This window comes from Penaeus monodon, chromosome 39, assembly GCF_015228065.2.
Source record: "Penaeus monodon isolate SGIC_2016 chromosome 39, NSTDA_Pmon_1, whole genome shotgun sequence".
NCBI classification, from domain to species: domain Eukaryota; kingdom Metazoa; phylum Arthropoda; class Malacostraca; order Decapoda; family Penaeidae; genus Penaeus; species Penaeus monodon.
The window spans coordinates 30426471-30435528 of record NC_051424.1 but is presented as its reverse complement, the minus strand read 5'-3'; the positions used below and the strand labels follow the sequence as shown (position 1 = coordinate 30435528).

The window sequence follows — 9058 nt, the reverse complement described above, 5'->3', positions numbered from 1 at the left end:
TGTTTTATCCGGATTTGCTTGGTGTGCCGGCGGGAGGAATTGATTGAACAAGCAACTGGCTCTGGGAGTGGGCGCATTGGCACACGCACACGCAAGCACATGCATACTTTCATTCATATTCTCGCGTACAGGCACTCGTACGCATGCACACTTTCGCGCGCGCACAAACGCTTGTAGACCCTCAATCATCACACGCACTCACACGTGCTCTTCCCCCCTATCCTCCACACACTGTAATCCTTCAATGCTTATCTTCGAGCTTAGATATGCTGCAAGATTGTTAACACAACCATTGCAGACTAGACAATAGCAATTTAAAACGACCCCCCCCTTTCTCTTTCTCCCCCTGCTGAAATTTTCTCACTTCTGTCTATCCTTGTCTGCCCTCTTTAAGCCTGCCTATCCCTGTCAGCCCTCTAAACCTGTTTGTCTCTCCTCCCTGTTATTCTCTTCCCTAACCCAGTCTATCCGTGTCTTGTCCTCCTTAAACCGGTCTGTCTGCGTGTCTATTATCCTTCCTATGCCTGTCAATCGGTGTCTATTACCCTCCTAAGACCTATCTATCCGTATCTATCCTTCAATTTCGTCTCTGTCCTTGCTCCAACGTCGAGGCCAGTTCTGTCATGCGTCATGCGTTCGGGAGGCGGGTCACGTGACCTGTTGTGCGTGACCGTCGACCTGTTGGCGGGGATGAATGTAATTGCAGGTTAATTGTTTTTGTGTGTTCGTTCCGCTCCGTCGGCGATGCTGCTGTGGGGGGGGGGGGCTATGGGGGTTATGGGGGGCTGGGTGGTGCTGGTCTGTGGGGGGTAATTTTACTCTCGTATTGAAGTTTTTTTTTATTTATTACTATTATTTGCTCACTTACATATTTATATTATTGTGTATTGTATTTTGTGCGCTTCTGTCTAATCTCTTGTCATGCCGTTAAAGTGGGGGGGGGGGTGAGGGGAGTTAAAATTATAATTGATTATATGTACAAGTGTCTCCCCTCTCTTCCTTGCCTTAGTCTGTAAGCACACGTGTCTGTTATGCATAGTTTCGTTCTGCTTTAAGCCTTATATTTCATCAGGTATTAGCGATGTTCTCGGCGGGTCTGCAAGTTGCAGCTGCACGCCGATCGCTGACCTTTGGAGGAATCGATCTGGTCTGTCTGGGTGGGTGGGGGGGCATCCACGAGACACTCTTTTATTGAAGTCTATTTGACGTAGAATGTGTGTGTGTGGGAGGGGGGGGGGTTGAGGTGAGGAGAGAGATCCCCCTCCAAACACGCAAACACATGCACACAAACACATGCACACAGGCCGCTTGAGTCGGTCAGATTTGTATTTCAAGAATTTTTTTTTATGTATTTCTATTTAAGCACGTATTCCAGTATCATCCTAACCCTGTTTTTTTCTCTTCCCTTAGTTCATGGCCGGTCTGGGCGTCCCCGGGGCGTGGGCGTGCACTGACGTCTACGGGCTGGACGACGAGCTGCTGGCCATGGTGCCCCAGCCCGTGCTGTCGCTCATCCTCCTGCACCCCATCAACGACAAGGTGGGGCCACGCCTCGAGTTTCGCTTTATTCTCCTGGTTTATTAGACTGCTGTTTGTTGCTTGGAGGAATGTCCTGTTTTAATGTTTGTAGTATTGTTCTGTTTTCATGTTTTTGTTTGAAGGACCATTTGTTGGTATAATTGCTGTGAAATTGTCTTTTAGGGATTGTTTCAAAGCATTGTAGGTTTAGGTGAGTCTGGAATGAAGTTAGTACAATTGTAGCTTCCAGAAAGTTCCACAGAGTACAGTACATTAACCTCATGTCCATTATTAAGCAAAGCTTTTTATAACATTCTATAAGTACATTTTATTCCAAAGGCTTTCAGCGCAAAGCGTCTGGCTTTAATAAGGACATTTAATTTTAAGCGATTTGGCTGCAAGAGACGTCTTCACCTAAAAAGAAGCCTTGATTTCAAAAGCTTTAATCGGTATATATTTCCAGGAGGAAGAGTTCAAGGCTCAGGAGGAGGAGAAGATCAACGCCGACGGCCAGGAGGTGTCAGACAGCCTGTACTTCATGAAGCAGTGCGTCGGGAACGCGTGCGGCACCGTGGCTCTCATCCACGCCATCGCCAACAACCAGGGGAAGTACGTGTGATGGACGCCTGGCAGTAGCACAGAGGAAGGGGGAGGGAGGGAGGGAGATGGGGTGGAGGGGAGGAAGGGAAGGAAGGAGAGGGAGGGAGGGGTTAAGGTAGAGGAAGAGAAGGAAGGGGGAGAGGGAGAATGAGAGGTCTGGAGGGCACTTTTTGGGAAAGTTTGGGTATTGAAATGTCATGTTTCAATACCGTAGGCTTTGGAATGGGTTTTCCACTTTGAATGTTTTCGTGTGATTAAGATGTTCAAGATTAAAGAGCCCATTGATACTTATATATATCAATACTATGCCAATATTGCACGCTGCCTTTGATAAAGGACCCAAAGTTCATATATATATATATATATATATATATATATATATATATATATATATATATATATATATATTATATATATAGCGAAAAAAAACCCCTCTCCCCCCCAAAAAAATGATTGAAAATAATAGAGTAAAACAAGAATGCAATAGCATAATGACAAAATCGATTAATAGAACAAATAAAAAATAAATAACCATGCTAAAAGCCGTCGTAAACCTTACCCCCCCCCCCCCTTCCCAGAATCGAGTTGGAGGACGGCCCCCTGAAGGAGTTCCTGGAGAAGACCAAAGACATGGCCCCCGACGAGAAGGGCACGGCGCTCGAGAACGACGAAGGCATCTCCAAGGCGCACGAGGAGTCGGCGCAGGAGGGGCAGACGGAGGTGAGGAGGACGAAGCATATTTTTTTTTTTTTTTTTTTTTGAAAAAAAAAAAATAAAATAAAACGATAGAAGAAAATACGGTTTCTCCTGTATTCTTTGTTTTATGATTATTTCATTATTGTGAATAGGATTAACATTGCTGGTTTACTCTCTCTTACACATGTATATTACGTCACCTACAGTATTTAAGGTATCTATACTGTAATGCGCAGTTCATGTTTATCATTTTTGGGGGGTTTATTATTTTTAAATTTTCACAGGCTCCCGATCCGCGATACCAAGCTAGACATGCACTTCGTTGCTTTTGTGGAAGTCGATGGTAATCTGTATGAATTAGGTGAGTGAAAAATCGTCTATTTGTGTAGATGTTTGCTGATGTTAATATGCAGACGTGGAAAGATTTTCATGATGTACACTCTTCTTGTTTGATTAATCTTTTTCGGATTTTTTTCTTTTGGTTTTGGCAGCAGTTAGTGTTTTTTTTTCCTGATATTTGTTAAATTATTAAGGAAATTCCATGCTCTTCCAGATGGCCGCAAGAAGTTCCCAATTAACCACGGCGCCACTTCAGCAGACACAATCCTAAAGGTTTGTGGTGCAATAAGCCTTTTTTGTAATTTATATTTGGGGGAGTTTGTAAATACTGAATATTATTTGCAGTATGGATTTAATTAGGATTCGGGTTTAAAATGTTGATCCCTGACTCCCCTCCCCCCCTCTTAACCATGTAGCTTTGGCATAGGAGCTATAGTAAAAGTTAAAGATCCCTATCATTCAGCATGGCCCATATTTCCGAAAAATATTATCCCGACAGAAAGGTTCCGGGGCAAACGCACCGCTGAGGCTTTGTCTTAATGATCCAAGGAGGATTTTCATCCTTTAGTTCAGTATTATCAGTTTGTAATGGCAGACGGAGGGAGGGAGGGAGGGGGTGTGATTGGAAAAGAATGATTTGTCTTTAGGTGCCTCAAAGTCCTTGGGGTGGAAAAACAAGAAGTGGCAGGATCAACACTTAGAAAATATTCGGCGTAAAGGAAACGGTGAAATAGTCTTATCAGTTAATTTATAGCAAAACTGAGGCATAGGAAGAACAACCATATTTTACAATAGAGGCTAGACGAGGACGAAAAAAAAAACTGAGCACTCGCTTTCATTCAGCCTGAGAGCTACCTATATTTGAATACCAATTTACGGAATACAGTCCTCCTGACAGAAATGGCATTAGAGAAGATTTACAAAATCGGAAGGAAATATTGGATAGTAGCCCTGGTTATTAAAAAAATTTTGGCCACGGAGTATTCCTGAAGCCTGGACTTGAAGCTTTAGGGAAGCCACGTGAGAATAGCAAGAGGGGAAAAGCTAAGCTTGTATTAGGGTACAGCTAATGACGTCTACACATTGACCCTTGTGTTCTCCACAGCACTTATTCATGGTCAGTGTATGCACATTGTTGCAAGTCGGACCTAGCTACATTATCATTCTGTCAGGAATATTGGTCCTGTGAATAGAAGGAGAAACTCGTGATGGAACTGCTCACAAGGTCAAGTCTTTGGCAGCAAGAGCCTTCGGGTCCGGTACATGAATTCCACGAGAATAAGCCACTAGCTCTCTTCCCGAATATATCGTTCTGTTGGTCATCCTCCATTGGATGTTTGATTACCACTATGTACAAGAAGTCGTAGACAGAACTGGCCATGACTTTGTGTTGCAGAGTGTCGGATACCTCCCGACTCGGCTGGCTCCCTCCATGGCAAGTTCGAATGATCAGATGCGTCGGTCCCCCCAAAAATATTATACACGGCTGAGATGAAGTCCAACAGTACGACCATTATCAGCTATGAGCGCAAAGGCCCTTTTGTAAAGAGATGCAGGTAGAATGACGGATTGTCGAAAATCTCAGCCATTAGAATCAAAGAATCATCATTATGCAATGTCATCAGCATACAACCCATTTTCAGGATTGAGATTAATTAACTCAATAATTATTTAGTAGATAAAAAAAACATTGGCAAGAATCCTGTAGGAAATGCTCAAGAATCCTCCCTGTTGCCGTTAAGCGAACCTGTTAAGCATGTGCCTAAGATTATTTGGAATCCAGAGAGTCCCTAAAGTTCTCTTTAGAGAGGAGGTTGACTCCTCAATACCTCCCCCAAAGAAGCACGGAAGAGTACTTCCAGTCTGGGGACTTGATTGTCGTGCTAAGGAAAAGACCAAAGGAATATAAACTAGACTCCCCTAGACCTTGTATTTTGTTATTGTAGAAAATGGAGGTAAGCAAGAAGGAAGGGAAACGCCAGTGTGAGGTTTGGATGATGTCATTCGACCGCTGGTACTAATTGTATGTAGTTAGTAATAATGTCATGGGATACACTTAGTAATGGTGCCTAAGTAGCGAAAGGAATTGTGTAGATTGAAATGTGAAACCAAATGAACATCAGCGATGTTGGTTAAGTGTTTTAAGTGCAGTGGGCATCATCTGTTTTATTTCAAATCTTGTAAACGGAAAGCATTACATAATTTAAAAAATCCCTTTCTAACCACCACCCTCCCCCTTCCTCTCTCCCTCCCCCAGGATGCTGCCAGCGCCTGCCGCAAGTTCATCGAGCGAGACCCCGAGGAGGCCCGCTTCGCCCTCGTCGCCCTCGCCTCCGCGGCCGAGTAGGAAGGACCAGGAGCCGAAGCGAAACTTTTTTTTCGTTCTCTCTTCCTCTCCCGAAACTTCGTCCTCCCAACGAACCTCTGTCTCCACTAGACGATCGAAGGAAGAAACACCATTTTTTTAATTTTTTTTTCTATTGTAATTGTTTGTGTTGGATTCTGATGGGGTTACTCTTTATTTTTTTCTTTGCACGGTTTTGTATGATTTTCCAATACACAGTACCACCACCAGCCATTATTTTTTTTCTTTAGTTGTGGAACAGAAGTTGTAAAGGGATGGGGGGAGGGGAGTGGGAGAGGGAGCCTTCAAATCTCGATGAGCCACAGTTATTGCAGTCAGTTCTAAACATGCTAGTCAAGTAGTTGAAAAGCTGGAAAGATATTTTGGGGAGTGGGGAAAAGTGGGCAAGATACAGCCAGTCATTTTTTCTCCATCTTCTGTTTGTTTTGATTTATAAGGTGTCAACATATACACTTTTTGTACACCAATAAAGAATGGTCACATATATCCAATTACTTCAACCTTTTTTTCATACTGATTATCATTTTTTGATAATACGAGAGTGTACAGAGTAGCACATCTATTTTTTAGGAAATCATGAGCTCGGACGGGTAACAGTTTCAATAGAGCATTGCGTTTCCCTCCCTCCTTTGCTCTGGTAATGAGGCTAGATTTGGTGCCTGTCACTGTGATAAGAATTTATGTTGCAGACTGCTGCTTGGCTGTGCGTTCCTTCTGTATGTGTTTAGCTGTAAGATATATCTGTATTGCAGGAGTTTACACTTAAAAATTTCGTGCATAATTATAACCCCCCAAAAAAAGAGACAATGATTATTCTGTGGTCAATATTTTCCCCTTTGGCACTTCTTTAAGAGAAATGTGAAAAAAATTATCCATCTCAAATAAGGTTTTTCTTAACCACACACAGCAACATATCAGTCAAGTACCTTGTGCTCTTTTAAGTTGGAAATAAGAGTAGCCAATGTTGTAAACATTCCTTAAGATAAAGAAAAATAAACATCGTTACGTTATCCATTTACAGTAGCTGTGGGCGATCAAAGAAAATTATTCATCAATGTATGTTTGCTCGTATGTGAAACACCCAGGCATAGCACTTTTGGGAGGGGAACTTTTAAGATTCGGGGAAAACAGTGTCATTCTTATAATTAAATTACCAGTAACACGTGTTTTAAGATTCTCAAGAACGTCTGTGTACATTTTCCATTTTTTCTAAAATATTACGTGGATTTTTGGCATCATTTTTCCTCATTCCTAATTATAGGAAATGTTTACTGTTGTATGGGAGTAAGTATTTTTTTTTTTTTTCTTATGCGTTTTATGACAGATCTGAATCTACCCATTTTAAATGGAAATAATGTGTTGAATTCAAACAAATGACACGTATTTCTTTCCAAGAAATTACTCCATTTTCTTTGGTTATTTAAGTGTTCTCTTGTACAGAGTGTGAAGTCTGTAATATTTTCCCCTTTCGCCGCAACTATCAGAATTTGCACATACATGTGATGGTGCCTTCGTTCTGTTCCTGTAAACTGGTCTCGATTCAGCATAGCATCACACCCACGGCAAGTTACTCTTAGAAGAAAAAAAAAGGCATCTTTTGATTATATTTGTGTGCACATGGCAGCAATATTACTGTGTTGTGCTCGGCTTGTAATTTCAAGCTTGAATTAAAATAACTGGAGATCCAAAGTGACGTTTTATTTTCATCCTCCTTTGAAGAGACTATTTTACAAGGCTTTTGTCTCGCTTGCATAGTAAGCCTGGTGTTGCTATACAAATATTACTCTGTATAGGAGACCAGCAGACGATTCAGCGGTAACTTAGTAATTAGTCAACTTAATGGTCCTCATCAGTTTTACTAGGCAATTAATCATGTGATTACTAAGCTATAAAGGTTTCAGTTTATATAAAAGTACGTTATATACGGTTACTGAATAACACTGATGAATAATCAAGATACTGAAAAATCCATCTCCCACATCAAAAGCCAAGCAAATACTGCAACTAGTCTGAACAAAAGCTCTACAACAGGTTATCAGTTTAAATATCTAAATGGAAACTGGTTAAAAAAAAAATCCATTTCTACTTTCCGTCTCGCTTGTAATGGCGTTTGAAAGGTAATGACTTGTGCCAAATATACTTGTGTATCTTTGCTAATACATGGGTTTAAAGTCAACCATGCATGCCACCCCCCCCACTCCCCTGTTTGTTATTGTAGTAGGGGGGGTTAAGAGACGGAGACAGGCCCAATGCGGAGGGGGGGGGGATCACCTCGGCCCTCGCCTCAACTAATTTTATATGGTCTTTTCTTTCCTTCCTTTTCTTTTCGTTCTCTTCATTCCCTTCTTTGTTCTCTTATCCTAACCATTAACTCATTTCTACCCTTTTCGCCATAATACTTTATCATATTGCTATATGACCTATTGATGTCTGGCACATTTATTTCTTTTTACCATTAAGCATTTTGGAAATCCACAAACCTCGCCCTGTCAGCAAAAAAAAAAAAAAAAAAAAAAAAAAAAAAAAAAAAAAAAAAAAAAAACACCCGTGAACTTCGTCCCAAGCCCCACCCTATCGTTATATTTTGAATACGCCGCTAATGATCTTCGATGTTGACGCGGCAAAAAATGACGAGTAAATAAATAAAGCAACCTGCATACATGAAACCGTAAACGTTCAACAGCATTTAAAAGGGGCATGTTTTGGTTAAACTGTAATTACTTATCAATATTTTTCATAGAATCATTACCTTCATCATACGAGACTGTTAAACTTAAGAGAGAATTACCAGACTGAACAAGATTAACGTGATGACAATAAAGAAAAATAACGCTGATCAACTGACACGATCTTAGCCATCAAAACTGGTAGTACTATATATTGAATTCAACGAAAAAACAATGTTTAATTCTTCCAGGCTTTTCCATACCTTATCTATTATATAGATAAATCATACAAAAAATAATAATAATACTATAACAACAAAGAATTTTGTTTTGTTTTTATTGAGAAAAATAAAAAATGTTTAACTCTGCTGACCTATGTCAACATAAATTCTATCGACATCAGTGCATCTTAAAAGTAACATGATCAAACGCACCCCCCCCCCCGCCCCATCCCTTTCTCGTTGTTGGGGGGGGGGGGGGTCTTAGGAGACGGGATCACCACTGCCTTGGACCTCGCCCTAACTAATTTTGCATGGTCTTTTCCTTTTCTTCCTCTCCTTTTCACTGTCTTCTTCGTTCCCTTTTATTCTCCTATCCTTTTCCTTTTCTTCATCCCTTTGTTCTGTCCACTCATCCTAATCGTTAACTCTTTGCCGTTTTCGCTATAATACTTTATCATAATGCTCCCTGCTCCCTTACCTCCTTCCCCTTCTAACAAATTTACCTTATACTATACCACATCAGCTCCTCTCGACCCTCTAGTATGATTCATACAACTTTACCCTTAATGATTAATTCATTCCCAAGCCCTTTTCGGAACTCTAATTTATGATATGATCCTTCATGTCATAGAGCACTTCCTTTGTCCCAAGCC

General features: G+C 41.1%; 1 protein-coding gene across 1 annotated transcript in view; it reads left to right on the top strand.

Annotated features, from left to right (window-relative positions):
- Nucleotides 1-7207, top strand: part of LOC119597603 (ubiquitin carboxyl-terminal hydrolase isozyme L3-like) — a 30827-nt gene extending 23620 nt beyond the window's left edge. The window contains 7 exon segments of the mRNA XM_037947192.1: nucleotides 1411-1539; nucleotides 1982-2127; nucleotides 2697-2838; nucleotides 3099-3107; nucleotides 3109-3175; nucleotides 3368-3426; nucleotides 5411-7207. Of these exon segments, the coding sequence (XP_037803120.1) occupies nucleotides 1411-1539; nucleotides 1982-2127; nucleotides 2697-2838; nucleotides 3099-3107; nucleotides 3109-3175; nucleotides 3368-3426; nucleotides 5411-5500 (642 nt within the window). The 3' untranslated portion in view covers nucleotides 5501-7207.
- Nucleotides 7208-9058: the final 1851 nt, after the last annotated feature.